The sequence below is a fragment of the Anneissia japonica genome, unplaced genomic scaffold, assembly GCF_011630105.1.
Source record: "Anneissia japonica isolate Jap-2015-1 unplaced genomic scaffold, ASM1163010v1 scaffold288069_len450862_cov184, whole genome shotgun sequence".
NCBI classification, from domain to species: domain Eukaryota; kingdom Metazoa; phylum Echinodermata; class Crinoidea; order Comatulida; family Comatulidae; genus Anneissia; species Anneissia japonica.
Genome location: NW_022746790.1, coordinates 347,378 through 374,089, shown reverse-complemented (window position 1 = coordinate 374,089; position 26,712 = coordinate 347,378). Strand labels below are relative to the sequence as shown.

The 26,712-nt window shown below is 30.3% G+C and overlaps 1 protein-coding gene across 1 annotated transcript in view; it reads right to left on the bottom strand.

The window, feature by feature from the left end:
- LOC117120304 (voltage-dependent calcium channel type A subunit alpha-1-like) overlaps positions 1 to 26,712 on the bottom strand; it is a 187,190-nt gene that overhangs the window by 24,768 nt on the left and 135,710 nt on the right. The window contains exons 33-42 of the mRNA XM_033265323.1: positions 22,498 to 22,614; positions 21,170 to 21,235; positions 19,541 to 19,632; positions 15,518 to 15,680; positions 14,546 to 14,673; positions 14,168 to 14,187; positions 13,672 to 13,776; positions 12,930 to 12,974; positions 8,736 to 8,845; positions 3,186 to 3,329 (exon numbers count right to left, since the gene is read on the bottom strand). Coding sequence (XP_033121214.1) covers positions 3,186 to 3,329; positions 8,736 to 8,845; positions 12,930 to 12,974; positions 13,672 to 13,776; positions 14,168 to 14,187; positions 14,546 to 14,673; positions 15,518 to 15,680; positions 19,541 to 19,632; positions 21,170 to 21,235; positions 22,498 to 22,614 — 990 coding nt within the window. The remainder of the gene's footprint in view (positions 1 to 3,185; positions 3,330 to 8,735; positions 8,846 to 12,929; positions 12,975 to 13,671; positions 13,777 to 14,167; positions 14,188 to 14,545; positions 14,674 to 15,517; positions 15,681 to 19,540; positions 19,633 to 21,169; positions 21,236 to 22,497; positions 22,615 to 26,712) is intronic.

Here is a 26,712-nt window from a genome sequence, read left to right as displayed (position 1 = left end):
TATATATATATATATATATATATATATATATATACTTTTATACCATACATAGAGTGGTAGTAAATACATTTTAAACATAACGATCGAAAAAACATAATTTGGATAATTAAAATAAATATATAGTAATATATATTTACACAAGGTACAGTAAGTGTAAAAAATGCATAATGATTTTTAAAAATATCTACATCCAGTGTAGGTAAAAAACTAATTAAAATGTAGCTCTAATAGCTAATCCAGATTACTGAATAAAAATTGAGTGGAAGAAACAAGTACTAAGCTCATGAAATCATTAAAAATAATAAAACCCAATGTAGTGGATAGAGGATGGAATGTTAACATTACTAAAATTGCACAATGTATCATTAGTAGAATGGATCCTGCGAGAAACCACAGCCTCATAATCTAAATAATGGGCGTCATTGCCTCAGAATTCTGCATTTGCTCAATCAAAATCATCGATACCCGTATCTTACAAACCACTTTACGGCGAAATGACCTTCTTCTTCACCATGAAAATATAGTCCAATTTGTGTAACATAAACACTATCAACTTATTAACATAAACTTGAAAATATTTTTTAGGTAATATTTTATAGTCATATTTTTAAACATAACTCTTCTCTGACAAAAAAAGCAATACAAATTGCAGAAACCAATGAAAACACACAGCAGTAGATCTATGCTCAAAGGTTTTTACTTGCCTAATTCCAACCAGCTGAAGAATGGCATTCATATAAATTACAAGATTTCCTTGTATCTGTAAGCAGTTTTAAAATTACTTTTCTAAAAATGATATATATAACATAATATAAAATCTAAGTATCTTGTCAATATCCATCATAGAGCTTGCATGCTGGGTAATCTACTACACTCACGCCAACGAATCCTGAAATTAAACAGATTTAAATGTTAAGAATGTTGATTACTGAAAATAATGTAGCTTTAAGTTAAAAATATTACATTCTTTGTTACAATCATTAACTTTACTATCAACATTTAAAAAATAATAATTTTTTTCGCTTTAATTTAAAAATATTCATCATGACACAAAAATTTTGAAATCCTGATTATTTTGTAATATTAAAAAAAAATATTTTATGGTAATTGCTTGCAATATATAGATAAGTTTGAGGCATCAATCAACATGTTAAGCAAGAAGTAAAAGGTTATTATAAACTGATCCAAAAGAAAGAAATTTATGAGATTGTTGAATCAATCCTTGCACTGATATCATTAGTATTAAAATCAAAAAGCAGCTACATTCCCACCAGGGTAGGCCTAGGTCCTTGTTAACAATAATCATGAAAAGAAATGAAAGCATGATTAGCCCCTAGGAGTATAAGAAAAGCCAAAGAATTAAAAAATATTGGTTGTACTACGGCCTCCACCAAAGCTGTCTGTGTAATCGTACCATTGAAATAAGGAAAAAAATGACTTAAAAAACGTTAACATTAATTAAGACATTAGTAAATGAACCACAAATGTTCTACCAACTGCAAATAGATGGTCGTCTACTTACAGACCGATGGTTTACAATGGTCTGTCAATGAATACTAATGGCCTACTAGTTCCACCAACGATCTGCCAATTGGAAACCAATGGTCGACAATTTAATAATCTCTTCTTTGAAAGGCACCACAAGCAATGACATTTGAAATGGTGCCATGTAAATGGAACAATTGATTGACTGAATTAATTGGGTTACCATTAGTTTATCCACAAGTTACCGATGATATATCAATTGGCTACTGACTACATGAATAAGGTTACCAAATAGTTTACCAAGACGTACTACACTAACAATCTAGTAAGGAGTTACAATGGGCTTTCAAATTTGACTGAAGTTCAATACTGATTCTTATAGATTACTGTACTTGTTAAACACAATGTATTTGAAATACATTAGTAGAAGAAATTTGAGTGATTTACAAGTACAATCAATTTACTTGAACTTACAAAATAGAAATACTTAGAAGTTCATATTTTCTAAATTAGCTTTAATTTTGACACACACACACACTGGGGTGTATTGTTAGCTGGTTTTACTGCATACCGGTACTTCAAGTTTGAAGCATGTATGTGTGTAAAGGTAAGAACTGGTTCCTTATATGAAATTTCTTTTCTTTTGGTTAGTAGTCCTTGTAAATATATTTCTTGAAGATTAAAAAAAAAAAAAATTCTATTTTTACACATGGTATACCAAAAGTCCTATAATTTATTATTTATAATTAATTTAATTTTCTCTCATTGACCACTGCTGTCCAGATCATATGTAATGAGAGTGATGTTGTTAAAAGTATTTTCAAGTTACTTATAAATAAAACTATTTTCTCTGCAATGTCACCAGAGTGGTTGAAAATGACCGGTTTGTTTACTCCCAATTTCAATTTATTACATTTTGTAACATTTCTCACACCAAGTGAAGAGGAGGTGTTAGGATCCTTAAAATCGATCTTCAAATATAATTATTTGAAAATAATATAGAAAATATTTCTGATTAGTTTTATAAGTGTACAGAAACCAAATGATAAGCCATAGATATATCTTTATTAGATGAAAAAGGAAAAAGTGATACAAGATATAAAAAGCTGATGCCCCTTGAAATATATGGAGTACATGTAATAGATATAAAAGATCAAAGGTTAATTATATGCAAGAAATGAAGCATCTGTGAAGTGCAACCCTAGTCCATTAGATTAGGCAGTGCAAACACCTGAAATATGCAAATTGTTTTTGTGAGATTTTGTAAAAAATGCAAAGATAATTAACATGCAAAATATGTTAAAAAAAGCTGAGGCCAACCATCCTTGATGAACCACTTATAGTGACAGTACAGGTTGGCAATCACTTAAAGCAATAATAACCACATATATATTCTGTATGCTTTCCTTTTGAATTGAAAAGAAAATTTAATTTATTCAAGTTGGCTTGTGGCAATACTTAACATATCTATTGATAGTGCTGCTCATTAAATAGCAGAGAATATGACTGAACCAGTGTAAAACACACAATGCTGCTTTATTGATAACAGAGGCCAGAAGGAGAGCAGTGCTCAAGATTTTTACCTTTCTTTCAACTGAAAAGATAAGCATACAGAATTGGTGCATGTGTGTTTCTTTCAGCCATAAACATTTGGAAAAAAATTTGTATAAGAAATCGACCCTCAGTGAACAAAAAAATACCTGAATCGCCCCATTTTGCGGTTGATCAGTTAGAGTTAAGACATTATTATTTGCGGGCACTTGTAAGCGAGACCGCTGTTCAAGCTCCAGGGCCTTACGACGCTCCACCTTCGCCAGGTATTCCTTTCTTTTTTGATCACGCAGCTGTTTGAGAAAGGAATATCATTAACGATCATATCTGGTAAATTTTACGTATAGCAGGCTATTGTGCAGGCAAATACCGCTCTCTATAAAAGTACATTCACAAGTTGAAAAAAAAAAGTACAGACACCTATTACTAGCTATATATATCACAGGTGCACATTATAAATCACCTGCTAATTAGGCTCAATGTAATTTATGCATTCCAATATCCTACAACGCATGCTAGGTATGATCTTCGATCAATATAACATGGCTCGCAATTAAAATTCACTGATACAGAACCAAACAACTGAAGGGAAACAGTATATAAGTATAACTGGCATTCATGGCTTAAAAGCCAGAATATAATAGGATGCAGATCTATGCATTACCAGGGATTTGGATACACATGGAAAAGATGCAATAACCTAATATTTTCAAAATTCACCTATAAACACTACTGATATTGTTTCAGTGAAAGAATCACTACTACTGTACAGCAGAGTCTAAGAAGAAAGAAAAAAACAGCAAGCAGATGTATGCAGTAGGGAAAATCCATGACTACTCAAACTGCTGTATGTACATGATAGAGGGCGCATGACAGAAAAATGCTGCTCCAACAGTCACAAGACAATATAACACTGGAGCGATCTTGAAATGTGCGTACAACATCCCAAAAGTGTGGGCTACATACATAAATTTCCAGAGTAATAAAAATGATATCATGCCTATCCACAAGATTCGGCATTCAAGCAGGATTATAAATATTTGAATTCATAAGTCAAAAGAGTTGAAAAAAATTACCAATAAATATTGTATAAACATATTAAAATTTAAGTTACTCAATATGTAAATATAAAACTTACTTTATGAAATAATTATATTTTCTATATTTGCTTTTACAATATAAGTAACAATGTAAATTTATCTAATCTTTAACTGAAAGAGCCTGAAGACCAGAGAGACAAAGAAGAAAACAGAAGACGAGTTGAAACAAAGGCGCACGTGAGAATGACTTTTACAAAGAGGACACTACACAGTGTACGCCACGCCTAAGATAACCATCATAAAATCTAAGGCCCAAATAAGGCAAAAACACTAACAAATACTGATAGTAGAATACCACACAAAAACATTTATAATATAAGTTCTGTTGCAATGCAGTTACAAATAATATCACAAGTCATATTGTAGAATCTATTTAAATACAAAATGCTTTTTGTATGTAAAAGTTTTTTAAAGATTATTCACAAGCATTTCTGGTGACTCAATATATGGCAAGCAATATGTATACAAATATACAGCAAGTTGTAAGGTATATTATATCCAAACAGAATGGAATGTTAATTATTATGTTCTACAAAGGGTTTCTGGATAAAAAAAGTAGTACAGACAAAAAGGAATACAGGACACATGATTTTATAAAACATGGTCTCTTACAGACTTTGCACAAATATAAACAAAAACCTTATTTAAAAAATAGAAGTAACAATAATAATAGCTTCGAAACAAATGCATGTTCAAAAACATTTACTTTCAGATTGGGAAATGTGCAAATGAATGAAAAGAAAAAAGTAATGCGAAATTATTTTTGTATGAAAAATAAACTACATTAAAAATTAAGTTGTATTTCACACAGGACATTGTAGTAGGACATTCTTAGATATGAAATGAAGACAATGAAGGATGTAAGGATATCAATCAAGGAATTAAATACGAGATCGCCAATTAGCTGAAAAGAAAGTACACATCAAAAAATGACAAACTATCAAAAAATACACATCTAAGTTTGTTTCATTGAGTTTATAATAAAAATTGCCAAAATTTTAACCATTCAATGACATTTGCCATCATTTAAAATATGATCACTGGATAAACAAATTACTACTAGGCAAATTTACATGTCACATAACAAAACTCTTAGTTTCTTCAATTTTTGAGAAGAAGAGTTTAAGGTTTATATATACAGATGAGGCTAAAAAAGAGAGAGAAAGACAGAAGAATGAATACATCATAACAAGTCATTAGGTCTTCATGAAAGATGAATCTCAAGTAGTCTGAATGAAGATTAAGAATTATTAACACACAACATCAATGACCGTAATTTGAATAATTTTGGTGAAATCAGCAGATAAATGAGTCACAAACCATGAGAAAACACTATTTGTGAAAAGTATAGTGAACAATTGGAAGACATTTTGTGGAAACAAAAAGAACTGTACATCATTTCTATTGTAAGTAAATTAATAACTTAATATATACAATTGTGTATTTCTAATTCTACTGGAACATAGTAATCATTAAGTATAATAATCTACATGTCTTGGTACAGATTTAATTGAATTGAATTAATAACTCATTTTTGCAAATGTTTTGAGACTCAAATCTACCTGTTTCGAGAAAAATGTATCCTTAGTTTCAACTTTACAAACAATTGAAAAGCCGAACGAAACAAAGAAACAAAAAATCTGGTATGATTACATCAAAAACAGACTAGCACTCTCAACACTGGCTAACGCACACACCACAGAGCGAGAGAGATAAGACAGAGGATATTGGCCCAATTTTTGTCATACTTTTGTAAAGTCGCCTGAAAATAAGGTTCTGTATTTTGGCTGACTGAGATCGGCATCAGGGTGCTTCTTCATGAGATGCCGAAAATAAGCTTCCTCCTATTAAGATACAAAATCATGATAGAGGGTGCATGCTAAAAACTTACTATCAAAATCATCAGCTGACCATTTAAAAGAATTTTATTAATTTCATAGAAAATCTGGAAGTCTTTGGACTTATTATTTTGTGTTTTAAATTAGTATGTATTTCATACAAACTTAAACACACAAACTATTGCACAGGTATTTCAGTTTATACAAACACAGTAGAATTGGTTACATCATCTTCTAATATCAAATTATTTCATTACATGAAAATAATCTAGTTTCTATTTTCTAAGTCACTGATTATTCTGAATTTGACAGTAAGTATGATGGAGACACAGAAAGCAAGACAGCACATTTACTAGTTTTAATAATGTATTAATATAATTAAATTGAATATAAATCATGTTTAATTTTTGTTAGTTTCTGTTTCAAATAGATTTAAGTCAAGGTGCATTTTAATTTTATTTGATATTTGTTGCATATCATAATAATAGACACCATAGTTACACAACATTATTCTGTTTTCAAACATTACTATAGTTTTCATCTACAAATTTTCGAATGTTTTAAATTTATTCACATAATTTTTAGCCCAAAATTCCTGATTGTTGCGGTGACAACTGAATATGATGTTAGATATGGTAAATTTTTAAAAAGGTATTGGGACACAAAAAAAATTAGCAAGTGTTTCAAAAATGTGCCCAGGGAATCTTCAGAATATATCCAGATAGACTTCTTTTAAGTTGATTTGGAAGCATACAGAAATTTTAACAATACAACAAGCCACAGAAAATGGTTCAGCATTACGATAATTACAATGACAGATTTCAACTAAATCATGCAATGTTCCATTAACAGGATCCAGCAAGCAGGGAGGAAAGAAACAAAAACAAACACACATGAATTCAAGTAGCATATTAAATGAAAGTGTTTATGCAAATTTGGTGATTTCAAGTTTGTCAATAACATATAATATGGCTGATATAATTGGTTGCATATGATATCAAGTGCGTGGATCAAACTGGATATTAAATTATTATGAAAACTTTCATAAAAAGCAAGTTTAACAAGTTTACAACATGATCGTGATCATAAAAAAAAACATTTTAAATGGCTGTCAGATCTATCTATCAGCAAGCTCACATGGAGGCCAGAAGCATCTCAAATTTATATCCTAAATACTATAATGAAAAATAGCAGCAGCTCCATGATACAATAAAAAGCCAAAATACTATAATATCCACCAAAAATGGGAGTTTAGTGAAAATATACAATTTCAACATCTCAAGTATCAAAAATTAATTTGATGTATTCATTCTAAATTGCAATCATTCTGTATGTAACATGATTGGTCACTGTAACTTATGAATCAATTTGACCGGTTAATCTGTATTTTATTAGTAACATAATTGGTGACTGTGATTTGACTGGTTAATCTGTATCATGGAACTGAAAATCAAAAACAGCATAAGCTAGCATCTTCATGGAGAAGAACCCTTAAGGAATCCGACTTTTATTATTGCTTGCCAGTGGACTCAACATGGGAACAATTTTGGTATCTTTTTTCCCTCAACCACGCCTCCTCCACACAATAAAATAAAAACTAAATAATAAATAAAGTAACAAAAACAACTAGAGTTAACATATTAATAGAATTGACAGAAACAATTTAACATAACAATAACAATTACTATTACTGAAAAATGGTATATAAATACTATTATATAAAAATTTACATGCTAAAATTAATCATATTTTATTAAATGAACAATCACTAAAAAGAAAACTCCCAATATCAATGGCAATACACTAAATATATTAATTATTTTATTGTAATGAGTTACTAATTCAAATGGCATGCTGAGATTTTAAATTAAATCTGAATTACTTTATTTGTTATTACATAAGTGGTTAATTACTTAACTTGTTATAATTATATATTATGTGGTTAGATGTTGCAATAAGTTATTGAGAGAAACTACTCAAAATGTTAAATTAATAATTAAATAATTAGATCAATGAATGGTAAAAAATTAATAGAAACTAGGTGAAATTCACCTCAGGTCCTCAGAGCACTTTTCATGTTGATAATCAACTCTACAGATGAGTTAATATGTGAACAATCAAACATGCACTATGCATTGGAAACTGTACAGGAAAAAAATACTGTATAAAGTATGCAATAAATTTTAGAAACAATTCACAAAGTACTAACATAGATACCATCCAATGGCAGAATAAATAAATATTCACAAGATTGTCTCCCAGCACGCTGTTGAAAGGCTCAGACGATAGAAAGATGTAGCAAAGACACTTACACATTTCTATACACACAAGAAGAACTACATTAAACATGTAAACTCAGTTAGAAACAAACATAAATACACACACACAGGAACAACACGAAAGTCGAGAATAAAGAAATTTTAGATTCATTTAGATTGAAAAATCAAGATGATGATGATTTGAAGGTGTTGGTAATAACAATATTGATAACACCGGTGATAATAATGCTATGTAATTATTGTGATGATGGTGATAATATGATAATATATCAGTGTTCATAGTGATCTTAGAAATATTGATGAAATTGGTTGTGAAGATGGAATCCTTAATAAAATATACAAGATATTCAAATAAAAATTTAAACAAACAAGATCCTCCTAATTAGTCCAAGCTAATAATAACCTAAGGAATAAATATACTAATAAATAAATAAATTAATAAGATGAAAACATTAAACCCAAATGTTGGTGCTTCGCCTTACCAATCTAGCAGTTCCATCTCTTTTCGCTCTTGTTTTGTACTCTTTCCATGTTTCGTAGATTAACAATGCAGCGTATATCTTGCCTACTGTTAACTTTTCACCAATCAGCTCTGCAAAATAAATGACATACAAGGACTCTGGTAAACTGCACCAATTATACGAATTAGTGAAAGTACATCACTCCAAAAATTACAATGAATCACACAATATAATGAATGCATTTAACTGGTGTTGTATTACCTTTATAAATGGCTATATTCTTGTTAGTGCAAAATATAATTTATATACACTTTTTTTTAATTACAAATTGCTTTGAAGAATGGGATAGGGTTTGATTGTTGTTATTTTACTCACTGGTAAAGAGGAGAATATCAATAATATTACTATCCTCTATATATGGCTTTATTCTTGTTAGTGCAAAATATAAATTGGATTTTTTTTTTTAATTACAAACTGCTTTGAGGAATGAGGTAGGGTTTGATGGTGTTATTCTTAATACTCATTGCTAAAGAAAGGGATTCTTTTTTTTTTTGACATTCAAAAATAAAGAACAAACATTACCATGATATACCTTACCATATATGATAAAACGTTCAATAGATTTATACAGAAATTAAAAAAAAGGTTACATAGAATTAAAAACAAAATATAAAAGAGAAAGAACAAAAGCATAAAATATTGGAAAGGAAGAAAAAAAAATGTTTGAAAGAAAATTGGACAGTTTGACTTTTATATATTTCAAGTATTTTCATATTTCTCAAATAATAAATAATAAACCCCAAGAATGTAAGTGGAAATATAAAAATATGCAATAAAGCTTAAACCATGAAAACTGAAATTACTGTTCTGACAACAAGGCAAAGCTGTTCTCTATATCCAAAAAAATGAACCAACAGAATAAAACAAAAACCAATATCTAGAATTTAAGCATAATAATAAATTATTGATAGACAAACAAATTTTAAACTGAACCTTATAATTAATTCACCTATTATTATTACTGTATTTTATTTATTATGTTTCTATTTTTTATAATCTTCTTCTTTTAGTTTTTAGCCAAATTTGAAAAAAATACATAGTTTGTCCAAACTGATGAAATAAAAAATGAATATATATCTGTTCATAGTATTCAGTCTGTAATTATACATAAGCAATACATAAGGTTGATGGATCTATTTTAAAAAAAAACTTCGAAAATAATCATAAAAATGCTCAAATCATTCATTTACATTAAATATTTATAAATGAAATTATAACAAAATAATATATGTATAATTTTATTGAAAAAATTATACAAATATTCCCTTGCATGTTTAAACACGAACACATTTTTCTCAAATATGCAATGGCTAAATAGTATCACCCCACAAATTTTTAATAAATTAGTTTTAAAATATACCAACAAAAATGAAATAAATTCTGATTACTGTACTATTACTATTATATTATTAGCACAGCCTTTATAAGCATAATAAAAGTAACCATAATGAATTTAAAAAAAAATGTTTTAAAGTAAAAGGAATGAACCATATTAAAAACTTTGTCCTATGAAAAAAATGTTAAATCTTAAATACTTTTTAGATGTACCTTATCCTCTACTGTCACCTTCTAAATTAATTTTATGTATAAAATAAGAAATATATTTCTAAAGTGAAACACTTTACTCACTATTGTTGAAACCTATAATGAGAAAATACAGAAAAGAATGTCTCTTTTAAGGTACTATAGAAGTTAGGATTAAAAATCTTTTTAATAGAATTTTTTTTTATTCATTCATTTTTATAAAGGAGTTTAATTTAAAGTATTCCAGAAGATAATTAATTAATTAATTATATAGCAAGTGAGCAATGCAATTTCCAAATTATTGGACAATAAAAATTAATCTGTATCTGTATATTTGATTATTTTAACAGTAATAAAGATTGAATTGAAATCAAACTGCCTCCTTATCACTTAGCCGGTGTTTGCTATACCTATCTCTACTCAATGGTTAGAAGGTAGATCTTTTAATTACTTTTGTTTTAGTTTTTATTATACATAAACTACAAGAAAACAACTGTTTCTATCTCACACAAAACAATAAAAAAAAGTTAAATCCAGAAACCAGATTCATTTCTTCAGTGAATTTAAAAGAAAATATCCGTTCCCTTTCTTAAAAATAATTATTACACCTCAAACAACATCTATATAGGTTTCTCACAATACAAGCAATGGTTTATCAAATTATTTTAACACTTCACAGCAGGGAAGGTCATAATTCTGACTTCAGTTCACAAACAGCATTGAAATACGGTAACCATTAGAAATTTTGTAAAATTAAACAATTTTATTTACACTTAAATAAAACATTTAATTCAATTGATTGATATAACCACGTAGAACATCGAGAAGCTTCATTTAGATTTCTACAAAAGCAAACACTGGGCATGATTACAAATAAATTGTAGTTTATTTTAGTATTATTTTTTACTACTGTGTGGTATATAGTGTCTAATGTCCCGTACTAATTTCACTGATCTGAACAAGGTGAAACATATTATAGAATGTCAGCATACTATATAACAACATGTGTGCTAAATACTATGGAAAAAGCACCACCACTTCAAATGTAATAAAAACAGGTATAGAATCAAACACATAAAAACATACAACTATGGTGCATTGTATACATATTTACACCTTTCAGTCATTTGTCATTTTAAAATGTGTACCCATCAATGATTTATTAAAATCTGACACCTGATCCACCCATCTATCAAAATATTTTGAATCATTAAAGTACTTAGTTAGGCCGATGTAGGAATTTCATTGGGGTGATTTAGAAAAGGGAGCCAATTTTAGAATTTCTACATAAATTAAAAATTGCATATGTTTTAATCATTGAGAATAGTTACACACAATTCTATATTCCTAATTACCCATAGTTCACTTTTTATATGAAGAATAGGTAGCTGGTACTAATGTATACTTTTTTATATGTAAAGTATAACCTCACCTAATTTTGAATTTTATTTATTTTAAAAAGTCTAATATGATATACACTCCTTGGTATCCACACAGGCTTTAAAGGTTAAAGGTTGAAAAAACCCTTATTAGCAAAAATTTGTCATGGCAACAACAAGGGGTTGGGGTAAAGCAGGAGAAAATATTCAAAGCTGGCAAACAACTGCAATGCTGCTGGAAAATCAAAATGTCCAATTGTCAAGTGATATTATAAAGCAATTATTTTATAAATATGAAACAGCAAAACATTTATATTTTGCTTCTGTTTATAGGGCATAAATTACTTTTTCAAAAAATATATATTATCGCCAAAGCATTCTTCTTTAAGCAGTTAATATATATAAGCAACTTGTTCAACCTCAACTTGTGACCCATTTAGAGTACAATATAAATAAGAAAACAGGTCACAAATTGAAATAAGTGAGGTGTTAACAGAAGCATCTCTCTTGACTCATTACATGCGAAAACATTTGTATTGTAAAACAAATCTAGGATTCATTGGTTATAAAAAGGAAGCAGTCAATATAAGGTAAAATAATGTCAAAAAAAGATTAAAGGTTGAATTTAGAAGCATGAACTGTTAAGTTAAGATGGAGATACTGTAGGCAGAAAAATGAAAATAAATATTATATAATTTATTGTGAACTGGAGGGCTCGAGCAGAGATATATTGTTCAAGTATAAAGATATGTCTGCAATTGCTAGGCTGGTTGATCACACATCAGGGTATTATGATGGCCTAAGACTGGGCTGAACATAATCAGTGTAAGGAGCCAGGTGGTGGAGTCTATTATTCATGCAGGTGAAATATTGAGGCTAAATAAATAATACTAATAATTAAATTAATTACTTAAGTTTGCTATAGTACATTAGTTTTACTATCTCTACTGTCATAAGTAAGTAGGTTACAGGAGAAATTTGGGGTATAAGGAGAATATAGAAGGAGATAGATAAATAGTATTTTTGTTGTCCTATATGACTTTGAAAAATGGTGCAAAAAAATGGATACACCTGATAATCTGATATTGTTAAGGGCTGCAGAGAATGGAGGGCAGCAGATAGGAATGTAGCTGGAGAGAAAATTAAGGCAGACATTGGACATGCTTCACTGTGAGTTAAAACCAATGCAAAAAGCTATTGTGTAGCATACGATGGCGTCTGTTGCTCCTTGGACTGCTTTTTTTGTAAATACCTTTCTTTCGTTTACACTCATCACACCTTCCTTCTTCAACATGTTCTTTGTTATCACAAACAAAGGAATTAACAAAACAAAAAACAATATTACATTCTTAGAGGTCTGGTGATAAGATTTAGTTTCATTTTATTTTGTTATCCTTATGTTACTGTATATAAGATTGAAAATAGTCAAACCGACGTTAGGAGAAAAGATATATGACACTTTAAAAAATCTATAGGTCATTTGATGACAAACACACTTCAATCGCGTGCTTCATACCGTACACCTTCTTTGGGTAGGTTGGGAAATAACCTAACATCACAAAAGAGAAATGAAATAAGAATGGAAAACAACGAAAAAGAATAGAAGAATGAACAAAAGAAAAATTAGGGACACTAAAAAATGAAAAATCTCATTAAACAAAGTAACATATAATTCATTATCATATAAAGAGAATATTACTACAGTATATGTGTATACCTACATGTGTGTATGTTTATATTAAAGTGCATGTTAAATCTTTAAAATATACATAAGTTAATACTAAACATTAGGCCTACAGGTCTATTTATTTCAATTTGAATAACAATTTGATTTCTAGGAACAGCTCTTTCAATGGCAATGGCAGCTGAGGTTATAATTTTTAGATGACATATATTAGTAAACTTCATTAGCTCAAAAATCACATTAATTTCAAATTTAGCAAATCATTTATATGGAGCAATTTCTACATAGAGAACCTGTGAAGCAGACATACCACAGTCAGGAGGAACCAGGAGGTCAATCTTCTTCTCCGGTAGTCGCGGCCAGAAGACTTTGACAGCTTCTCGTAATTCTCTATCGTGACGATCACGATCAACAACTGAGATGAAAAAGATTAAAAGTATTTACCTTAAAGGAAATAAGTAAATGAATAATAATCTACAATTAAGCTGCATTCACATCGGATCCGAACCGAGATTCGGACAGTGTCCAATGCGCTAACGAAAAGAATTAACGTTCCACAACGAAAGGTTTGTTCACACTCGTTCCGATCCGTTATTTTTTCTTAATACGCGTGTGATGAACTGCTAGTAGCCTGTCTCTTATACACATCTAGATGTGTATAAGAGACAGACCCCATAGTGGTGTATCTATTCCCCCCGCCCCATTTTTGCCATTCCGATGGCATTTTTTGTATAGTACTGAATGCTCAGTATGATCCCAAATGTTTGCGAAAAAAATTTTTGGAAGCGACTAGGTGGGACTCGAACCGACGACCTCCAGATCTAGCCTGGTAGGTAGGAAAATATTGATTCGTATTATTTCTGCTGACACAAAACACCATCGGAAAAGCCCTGCAGTACCCGCTGCTACTTGAGGATTGGATTCATCACTAGCCACCAAGTGCAACCTCTAGTGGTCGAGTGGTTAAGACACAAGGCTAGTTATCTCAAGGTTTTTCACAAGCATTTACAAATGTACTGAGCATTCAGTAACACAGGTAGGGCAAACATCGATTCTTAGTATTCATGCCATTATGTTGGACTAACAGTCACTCCAATGTCTACATATTGGCTGCTTTATATATATATTTAGCTTTCATTTATTTCATTTTTCTGACCACTGACATATAAATTTGTAACACTTACGTTGCTGCAGGTTCAAAATCTCCCCAGATTCGAACATACTCATCCAGATGATGTGCACCAAGAATTGATGCATCTCTCGTTAAATAATCAAAGTTGTCCATAATTACAGCAACAAAAAGATTCAACATCTAACAAATAATAAAAATCAAGTTGTATACAAATGGCTCATCAAATTTTATGTTCTAAAAGTTTTTTGGCTGACGACCACAATTTGGCGTAACCCATTCCAAAGACGTTCAAAAACAGCTACACAAAATGGGTCACTTAACTGGTAAACAAAATCGAAGTAATGTTTAAGATGATATTTAGAATGCGCTCCCAAATTTTAGCATGATATAATGTCCTGCAAACTTGGAGTCAAATAGCCAAGTGGTTTGGGCAGGGGCATCACAACCTAAAGCCATATTATCGGCTCCGGATCGAGCAGCACACTCGACTATGGTTCTGGTGGAAGAACAAGTCTCCTTGTATAAGGACTATAAACCAGAGGGCGCGTGTACACAATTGGCTCATGTGCACTTAAACGAACCAGTGCATCTTTCGAGACGAGTAGATGTTACCTTGGTATATTGGTCCATACAGCCCCTTTTTTTTTTGCCCTGCAGTTTTGGATCCTAAGATCCTTTGCAGGGTGTATCTATGTAAACCTTTAAATTATTTGGAGACTCAATTTTGGGTTATGACCTGTAGTACAACCATTGATGTAAACTTTCACAGAACAATAAAGAGAACTTGCACTTGAGAATATAGCCTAAATATTACTCGGCAAACTGGCAAAGTCCATTTTTGAGAAACTATCAAATTTTAAAGATTAAAATTCCAATTTTGTTTTTGGAACATGTTAACAATTAATTTTTAAATGCATGTTTGGCAATAATAAATCAATATTATAGAGTATTTGTCAATAGAAATGCCACACTGATCACAACAAATGTTGTTTGTAAATGTTTTTTTTAAAAGAATTTCACCTACCAAAAATGAACAAAGGAAAATAAAGCTAACAAAGTATATGTACGCAAATGGGGAGCCACATGAGTCGTCCACTTCCTCATCCTCTTCCCCCTTCTTGGGCTCACAATCCCTTCCCGATATACAGTCTAACATAATCAGTTGCCAACTCTCTCCAGTGGCGCACCTAATGTCAGATTACAAGAAAGATCAAACAAAAAATATCAGTAATATTCATTCTAATTAAGATAAACTCATTCTGAATAAATAAAAAAAATAAAATAATGATATGTCTATGAAATATATGTAAAAAATGACAGTATTAAAAATTTGCATAATAATTTGAATATGACAATTGTATAGACAAGTTGTAATTTGACATTTGTAGAAATATGTAACATGATTAATAACTATGGTATCATTATAATATTTAGAATATATTAGATATCAAGCTTGTGTATCTAAATTATAAATACAAAAAATATATCGGATAAACAAATTTTATAGTAATTTTAAGGGATAATTTACATTTTTTGTTACAATTTTAATATTTACTTCATTTCTTAAAATGTATTCATGCTTTTATCAAATACAAATTATGCTATATATACTAAAGAACAAATATTCATTTATAAAGGACAACAGAGGGTACAATATCACATTCTGTATATTAATTATAAATTTTACATTGGCCACAATAAACTCAAAGAAGTATTGAAATGTTAAGAACCTGATTTTTTTTCATAATGTAATCCCATATATTGTCATATCTTTTTAGGTTTTAATTATGGTAATAATTACAAATAATAACTGAGTTCTTAGAGAAAGTCTTTTTAAATTGTATATATTCCTGAGTAAAATGTTAAACTATAAAGCTATTTCTTCAAGATAAATTTAATCAGTTGGTTAAAAAAAAATGTTTTAGTTTATGATTTGTTTGCTAACTTTGGTATTTGGAAATAATGTGAAATATACAGATTTTAAACAATTTCAATACACCTTCGACAAAACTATGAAAAAGTAAACTATATTCATCAGACAGCACAACAGAACAGATTCCAAAGAATTTGGAATAAATCTGAATATTTGGACAGCCCATCCGATGATCTAGCCAAAGACAAATGAATGTTTTCAAATTTAATCAAATTATTCTTCTGTTCTTCTGTCAATTTAAACATATTTGTCTTTGGTAGTTTCGTTTTATTTAGTTAAAAATTCCCAAAAAAAGGAATGAAAACATAATGGATTGGTTAGTAAGTTTGAAAGGTTAACTTTAAGTTGAAACGCACATTCACAAATATTTCACTTATAATACAAATTAGACATTTTAACTGAGAATGTTTTTAAACCAATAAACAGAAAAATGTGGAAAAATAAAAAAAGAAAGGTAATATCCAGAGATGCAAACATTCAAAATAAAAAAAAAATTTTTTAAATGAAGCAATAGATTTGTAAGTAAAAAGAAAGGATAAAAAAAGCTTTGAAAAATGGTTGAATTCGATGAATCTACACCAAACTGGTTTGAGAATCAACACCAAACTGGTTTATGAATCTACACCAAACCGGTTTGTGAATCTGCATCAAACTGGTTTGGGAATCTACACCAAACCGGTTTGTGAATCTACATCAAACTGGTTTGTGAATCTACACCAAACCGGTTTGTGAATCTACATCAAACTGGTTTGTGAATTTACACCAAAAACCAGTTTGTGAATCTACATCAAACCATTTTTTTAACCATGCAGTAGGCAAAGAGGTGAGGTGCCATTTGTCAAGCTTACTATCCCTTTAAACTGAGGCTGATTGTTTTCATGACAAGAATAATACTGTAAAACCTTGAATTGAAGCCCAGTGGGCTTAATCTCCAGATGAAGCCATCTCGAATTAAAGTCAACCTTTTAATTTGCAAAATTAGCCTCGAAAAGGAGCCTATCTCAAAAAGAAACCCATGGGCTTCTTTTCAAGATAGCATAGCTTCTTTTCAGGATATTCCAGTCAGATACACTGTACATCAATTTCAGAAAACAAAATAAATTAAATACGAGCTTGGTTTATATGGTAGGTTAGGTGATTCAATGCATACAGATTGATGTTACAGTGGCCTTATTTATTGTTTTATAGTACAAATTCACAAAATTTACAACATTCATTTTGAGAAGAAGACCCCCTCTTTACTTTGCAAAAGTAGTCTGGAAAAGAAGCCCATCCAGAGTTCGCAAAGAAAAGAAGAAGCCCAGGGCTTCAATTCGAGGTTTTACGGTATATTGTTATTTCATTTGGGTTTTTTTATGTCAAATCACCAATTTTTTACCCAACCGACTCCGATTTCGATGAAAATTAGTATACATGTTGGGTTTGGCATCAAATGTCCAAGTCCCTGGGGCCACAATTTACATAAATTAAATTTTTTCAAAATAATGACAGATTTAGATTCCTAAGTTAATTCTCTTTTCAGAAATACCAACTTCATGACTATCGGTCAACCCACTGCTGAGATATTAAGGTTCAAAGGTTGGCGGCCACACCCGTTTTGGCCAATTTTGCCAAATTTGGGCAGGCTGTAACTTCCAAAACATCAATCTGATTTCGCTAAAATTGGCGAGTTGGGCGTTTGATGCCAAAACCAACATGTATGCCAATTTTCATCAAAATCAGAGTCAGTCGGGTCAAACCCATTGGAATGACACATGGAATGACTCATTTTAAAAATGTTTTTGATCAATTAATTATTATTCAAATGCAAACTGGAAATGTAAAGACATATTTTCATATACAATTTACAGCAATACTGGACTGGGAGGGAAAACGAAGTAAGAAAGAAGGAAATAGTAGGCAAGAGGGATTAACATATTATTGCAATCTTGTTAAATACTTGTTCCGGGATACATAAACAATTGAATAATACATTAAAATTTAAATTTCGAACAAACAATAATGGCCTTTAGTCTTCCTGAGATTAAAAATGGTTAGGCTGCATTTTCCATTATGATATCAACAATAACAATAATTATAATATATTACTAATAAAAATACTAATAATACCACTAATAAAAATAATAATAATAATAATAATAATAATAATAAATGTGGCAGGCTTATATAGACCATTATGCTAAGGACTCTATGTGCTTCACATTATATTATCTTGCTTTTATTATAATGCCTATAATCTATATGAATAGCTTTGTAATTAAAAATTGTAATTAAAGGTCTATGATTAAGTGTAGAAGCTCACATGCCAAGATATCTATTATATTATATATAATTATTGAAGATATTTGAACCAGAAGAGGAGAGTGGCTCAAAGTCTGTTAAAGTATGCAGTTACAGACAGATAACGAAAATATGATTAAGATACAGAGGAAAACAGGTTTATAATAGTTACAGGGAAAAAAGGGAGAATGTTTAATATATGTTAAAGGAGCCAAAGTTAGAGGAATACAATCAACAATAACTGTTGTATAGATGTTAAAATATTTGACATGTATGTTACATTTTACAACCATTAAACGATATACATATAGGCACACAGCGTAGTAAGTAGCTCTGCAGTTAGCCGATGCATTGGTTTCAAATTTTACTTTCAGATTAGAACAAAGACACTTTATTACCTGGTCAGTTTGGAAATTACCTATGGGATGCATAGCTAGCAATAAATATACCTTGCCAAAATCCAAAAGTACATTAAAGGCTGGGTACCACAAGAATGAGCAAAAGGTTGAATTAATAGTTTGAAATATGGAAGGAAATAAAGGAAGAATTGATAAAAGAATATAGTAAATGTTTTTTATCAGGAAGTCAAATAAAATATGGAAGGATGAAACTATTTACAAAGTAAAAAGAAAATAGTTTGAAAATTATTTTATTCAAATTTGCAATCCCCAATTTTAACAAATCTTGTCTTAATATCACATGACAAAAAGGATGATAGATTCTATATCAAGGATAATACACAAGGTAAAAAATAGATAGGGACAACTAATGGGTTAAAGAACTGGAAGAGACTAGACAAAATTGTCAATGTTTCTGCTATTTTGGCAGGTCTACCTGAACAGAAGTAGAAGGGCAGATACAAACAGCTGAAAATTGTTATGATTATTAATCTGTGTTGAATCATCTAGTTTTACGTTTCCAAACATCTGGCGGCATTGCATGCGTGTGTGGAGAGAAGAAACAAAAAAAAAAAGAAAAAACACAAATGCTTATTGTTTGAATGGTATGAGTTTTGAATCAGTAATAAACTGATGGCCTAGATGTTCATAACATTATGACACAATGAATGTGGTTAAATACAAGACAAATATAAAAATATCAATGCTCGTAAGATTGTAATCATAGCTCTCCAGAACAAATTCAATTAAGTAATGAAAGACATTGCTTTAAAAAATCAACCAATCAAAAACCTTCTTATAGAGAGAATTGGAATTTATTTATTGGCTATTGGTACAGTTGTTTGTGATTAATTTCTTTGAGCATATCATTTCGTATTTGTTTTGTACCTATACATGCTCCCTGATCTAGCAGAGCAATTTATTTTGGCATATGCCAGATGCAGAATTTTACCTGAACAGGAGCAGGAGCGACATAAAAAAGTTATGAAAATTGTTGTGACTGTTGATAGAACTTTCTGAAGAAACGTCCGTATATTTAATATCACCAAATATCTAGATTCAAAAATCATAAATATAGTTAACAAATTCTTAGCATGTGAAGAATTCCAGCTCTTTTGAGATGACACACCAAATCTGAGAAGAAAGTTGTACATGTAAAGCACCCACCCAACATTGCTCCAACATTCACTCAAGCACAGGCCCCGCTTCTCTTAAATACCAAACAATATTATACAAATACTGACTGCTCATGAGGGGAATGGTGAAATCTATTGCCCAGAGGTGATGTGGAGATAGTAGCTTATCTTCCCGAGGGCCTTTGGCCCTTGGGAAGATAGGCTACAGTCTCCACATCACCTAGAGGCAATAGATTTCCCCGTCCCCCGAATCTAGAGCAGTCAACATTTGTTTTTTATACCTCATACATAGATTCTACGACGCCTAAAAAAGTACCTACTTCCTAGCCTAGCCTAGCTAGAGGCCTATTAACTAGTATTAGTACTTTTTCAGGGGAATGGTACTTTCTACTCACCCGCTTTTTAATCAATCAGATGAATAGAATCTATGTATGAGATATATAAAAAATATTATACTGTATTGCTTAACATTGCCAGAAGTCAAATAAGCCTATGTGCAACACATTGCACTATTTTAAGACTACAATAATTTCTAATATAATAAGCATATCTGGCAAATAAGTGCCTCTTTTGAATAAGTGCCACACGGAAACCTCCTAATATATTTTAAGCTATGTGGCATTTTAGATCAGTAGTTCCAAAAACTGGATGAATAACTGGGAGTCTGACACGTAAAAATGGTCCACATGGTGTCCCTAAACAATGTTCGGGTCCGCTAGACTTTTAGACAAATTTTTTTATGATTCCATTATTTTTCAAGTCTTAGGTCACAGTGTGATTCATTTAATTGCTACCTTGAAAGACCTGTCTCTTATACACATCTAGATGTGTATAAGAGACAGAATTTATATATTAATAACCTTATTACATAAATTTTATTATACTATAATTATTAAATATATGTTTTTCTTAAATAAAAAAATACTCACCTGCATTCCAATAATTGCATAGATAAAGAAAAGCATTCCAATTAGGAGGCATACCCACGGCAATGCCTATACCAAGAAAAAAAAAAACAATAAACCTCATGTCACATATCAATTTTTTTTTGTCACATAAAATTGGACAGTGTTGACAAAGGCTTATACAAAATAAATACTGTATACTTTACAAGTTGTAAATTCCAGGATGTTATATTTGTTTCACACACTTAATTATCCGAACCATGCAAAATCTTGGAATAGCAGTAGGCCTGGACGCATTTTTTCCCCCATACACTTAAAGCATAACTTAGTTCTTCGTTGCCTGGCAACAGTACAAACGCATATACACACTGAATAACTTGGGAAATCGCGGACGAAAAAACAGACCTCAACGACTTCACAGGGTTTTCCTTTGATATTTCAGAAAGTTTTATGTGCTTTCACACTACACAAACCTGATTACAACTTGTAACTAGTTGTTACTAATTCCAAAACAGGACAGTGTGAAAAGGGATTATTTTGTTTCATCTGCAAAACAATATGGTAAACCGGGTGATCACACAATCTTGGTTTACAGTATTACTACCAGCTGAGATTTGCTAGCTTTAATTCTATTCAAAGACTTGTTGGTTGATTTTTCCCCATTTTTTCAATATTCAAAAATCTGTATATCATAACAGTTCCTTTTCTCATTTAATTATTAAATGTTATAAATGAAAAACAAAAAAAAAGTAAACATCATTGAAAAAAAAAATTTAGTGTACTCAAAAATATGAATGAATGAGTAGTTTTCTTGTGTAACAACAATAAATGTGATGTATTAATGTATAGAGGGCATAATAAAGAATATTGGATTATCATTTTTAACTAACAAATTCTAGTAATCACTCAAAAGCTCCAATGAGGGCAGTATAACAGAGGCAGCAGATGTCAAAAAGATCAATAAAAAATCAACTATTAATCAATCAGCCGAGTTTTTCCAGAGCTCCTCATGAGGGCAGTATAATAGAGGCAGTAGATCTAAAAAAAGATCTATTCCAGAGCTCCTCATGAGGGCAGTATAATAGAGGCAGTAGATCTAAAAAAAGATCTATTAACCAATCAGCCGAGTTTTTCCAGAGCTCCTCATGAGGGCAGTATAATAGAGGCAGTAGATCTAAAAAAATATCTATTAATCAATCAGTTGTATTTTTCTAGAGCGCCTCATCAGAGCTAAAAACACAACATCCTCATTATCACTGCCCTCACTAAAATTCATTCCGAAGTTATATTTAAAAAAAATTCTAATAAAACACAAAAAAGGAGGAAAACAGAAAAAAAAAATATGGGCTTACCTTGAAAGACTGCACAAATGTCCAAAGTAGGATACGGATGGAGGAGCCTTGCCGTAAAAGTTTGATTAATCGGGCTGCCCGAAAAAGCCTCAACACGCTCAAGTTTATGAACCCTTCCTGTAAAACATAAAAATATAAAAATGTATGTCACCTTTTATTCTAAAAAAATAATGTTTGAATTTATTCCCATCCCCTCCCCAGCAAACATCTTGCTTGCATATTGAGTGTTATGTAGTCTACATTGAACATAAAGAGGTAGGCCCCAGAGTAATTGTATTATAAATTTATCTTATTTGTGTGTAGTGTGTTATATCTCTCTAAAAATTATCATTATTATTATTGAAGAATGCTTTTATTCCCTATTTTAAAATCATTTTCGCCCAAAACAATCAAAATGATGATATCCGCATGTTATTTTATATATTTAATACTATACTTACTTAAGAATATTAATGCTAGCCAATTAATATTGCTTAACAATAATTAACTGTGAAAGGTTCTTTAATGTATAGACTAAAGGCAATAATAATAAAAATACTAATAATAATAAGTTTAATAATAATTTATTTGGATACTACACTTACTGATATTTCCTAAGAAAGTAAATTATGTCAAAATGACAAAATAATTGTATGACATCTACAATCTAGATAGACAAGACTCACTTAACTGATGGTTCCATGCACATGGATACAAAAAGACCAAACTAACACTCGCAATCTAAGATAATTGGTTTTTTTTGTTTTGCTTAAAGCATTCTCATGCTGACATAACAATACTCAATACTCAGAGAAATTATAAGACAACTTTTTAACAAGCTTTATCGAACTAGCTTAACTTCACAATGTGAATGTGTTCATCAAAACTATAGAGTGATAAAAACATAAATGAATAAATATATAAATAAGTAAAATGTATATTATGTTTATTATATCATATTAACTATAATATTATATTTGATCAAGAATTAATATGTAAACAAGTTTTTGTTTCTAATCTAATCTGGTCTAATTCTAATCAAGCGCTGTAAGTTTTTCCCTGGTGATTGGGTCCGCATGCTTTAAGTGTTGCTGCCATCTTGGCACAGGAGCAGACAACCCCACCAGGTACCCATTTATACTCCTGGGTGGAGAGAAGCAACGTAGATGAAGTGCCTTGCTCAAAAAGACACAAGCGAAATGCACAGCAAGGGATTGAAACCCTGACCTCGAGGTTAGGAAACGCCGCGAAAAACCAGTTATTTATTATTTTATTATTTTTTTTTTTTATTCCAATCTATAAGCTTATGGAAATGGAAAAAGGCTTTAGAGGCAATGGTTTATCTAGTATCATGAGGCTTGTTTTCATTTAGTATTATTATTACTACTAATTATTATATTCTAAAACAGATGCACACTATTAGATATAATGTCCCACCCAGATCTACTGTATATGCAACAAGTGGAAGGACTGCAAATTTTGATTCTATTTAAATAAGTGAAAATTGCAATTAAAAGAATATAAACAGAGGATCGTCTTTTCTTGATATGCCAATACCTATCAGTAAAACTACTCGATATAATTTTAATTATAAACAAAATTTTATTGAAGCATGTACTTAATAATGTATTACAAACATGGAAATTTGTGATTGCTATTGCTAACAGTTATGATTTATTTACACAGAAAATCAACGGTGAAAGTTGAGAGTGCCTACATACACAAAGAAAAAATATATCAGGAGATGTTAAAATTTGTGTTAAAGGCCTATATACTCAGAATATGAAAGTAATTATATTAAAAGATACAGTAATAAGACAGGAATAAAAATTGAAAAGAAACAATTTTTGTAGTAAGTTGTGGATCAAAAATTGACATCATAGTACAGCTTATTTTTGTTATGTTAAAAAGAAGGAGTAGTGGGCAATTGTGTGTATAATGAAACCAGTTTGTGGCAGTAAATTATGGTATAAATTCACTTCGAAATTTTGAAATTGAGTGTATTTTGGCCTTTTAATTCCGGGTTACCAAAATGCTAGGTTACCTGACCTTGACAAACTAATAATGTCTGACATAAAATTTACAGACCTCCCAAGTTCCCAGAAAATTGCGGGTGTCCCAGATTTTTAAGGACTTTCTCCGCTCCCCAGAATTTTTACAGTTTTTCCCAGAAAATATAAATTTTCATTGTGAATATTAAAATGGCTCCTAAGTGTATATTTTCAAAAATTAAACAACATTTTTCTCTTCCAAATAATTCAGTTAACTAATTAAACAACTACATGCCTTTGCATCACCACCTAAATTCAGTAAAACCTGAAAATGACTTATTTTGCCAATTGTTTGGACTTACAAAAAGCGGACTACTTCTGTTTCTGTTAAATATTTGTAATGGGTTTTGGTAACTGCATGACACACGTTAAATTAACATGTCATACATGTAGTTAATACACTAAAAAAATAACTCAGAAATTTCACTTCAATAATGACAAATTAAAAATTTCACTTCGCCAACTTGGGACCTCTGAATTTACCCCATTTGTAAACGGTGTATTGTGCTTCTGGGCCAAATTTGGTTTGGGGTGTCCTTTCCTTTTGGTATGGCAGCGTTTTAAAATTGGGATATTTTGCCTATTTATTATTGCGGGTCTCAGCAATGTATAATCAATGTATTGTGCTTTTATTGCTCTTAGGTATGTCAAATTCGAGAGGTGACCCGTACCACTTTTAAAAGAATTGGACACAGAATTACCCTACTACCACTCTAGAAAACAACGAATATTTTCCATTAGGGCAACTTAACTATGTGTTGGCTTGCCATTTCACCCTAAAAACTAAAGGAAAATCTAACATAGGGATGTGTGCCTGTCTCTATGTAATCAATGACAAAATATCTGAGGGACTCTTCAATTTAGATCCATAAATTAAAGACAATGAACCATTTAAATTTAGATTAATAGGAAACATCTTTCATGTCTACAGTTTGTGGACTGTTTATTTAGGATAATTCAGGATAAATTTATATATAAACATGTTTAAAAATATTAGTTTGCTCATTTCATTAATGAAGGCAACATAGTGACATTTTCCTAAACAAGAAATCACCATTAATTCCCTTATGATTCCTTAATAATAAATAAATAAACATTTAACATTTTTAAACATTTATTTTGTTGTAAGTTAAAATAACAATGTTAACATAACCTTTAAACTTATGTACTTATGCTCAAATCTAGCTTTAAAATACATGATGAAAATTTGAATCAAATGTATAACATCAACTGATTACCATCTCCTCATGCAACCACCAACTTAAATGTGGTAACAAAAAACAAGCATATGGCAATGGAAAAAAAGGTGATTAAACATGACCTATATATAGACATATGATTGAACACAACTTCATAATTAGAATATTTGAAATGACATTCTATAAATGAGAGAAACAGAATAAACAAACAGAAACAAGAGGGTATTTAAAAGTGATAATCAACACAAAGAAGTGAGAGAAAAACATGTCTGGTGATGAAAAAGTAAAACATTAAATATGTCACAAATCAGCAGAATAGAGAGGTTGTGAAGAAGTTTTATATTAGATCTAATTCTTTAAAAAAATGTGCAATACATCAAATATTCAACACTAATTATTTATGACAGTAACTGAAAATATTGGCACAGAACTTTTAGTTAAATAAAAAAAAAATATTATAAAATGAATAGGACATCAAAAGCAACAAATGATTGGTTAGTTTAAACACTAATAAAAAAAAAGTAATTTCAAGAGGTTAATAAAAATTAATTTATTAAAAACATTAGGTGAAAAAATAAACTACATGGCAAGAAATGTGCATTTTGGGGCATGCATAAAGCATACTAAAAAGCATTTTGTTTAAGTCATTGTTAGACAATATAATCCAGGAAATAAAATCCTTAATTTGAAAGACAACAATTAAGATTATTCCTGTATTATAAATGTTTTATAAAATAATTTAGTCAAAAACTACTAATGCTCAGGTAAACCATATCCTCAACAATGAGGTATTATACTAAGAGCAGAGAGGTGCTCAAGATATTCGGTCAAATAAATTATGTATCTATTGTTTATATTGCATTAATTAGAACACTTGTTGTTTGGATCACCGCAACTTTGTAGTCAAGCAGTTATGGCATTTGCCACATGTACAAAATGTCTGGGTGACGGTTGAGGATTTTCATTCTTTTTTTTTGTAGATTTCT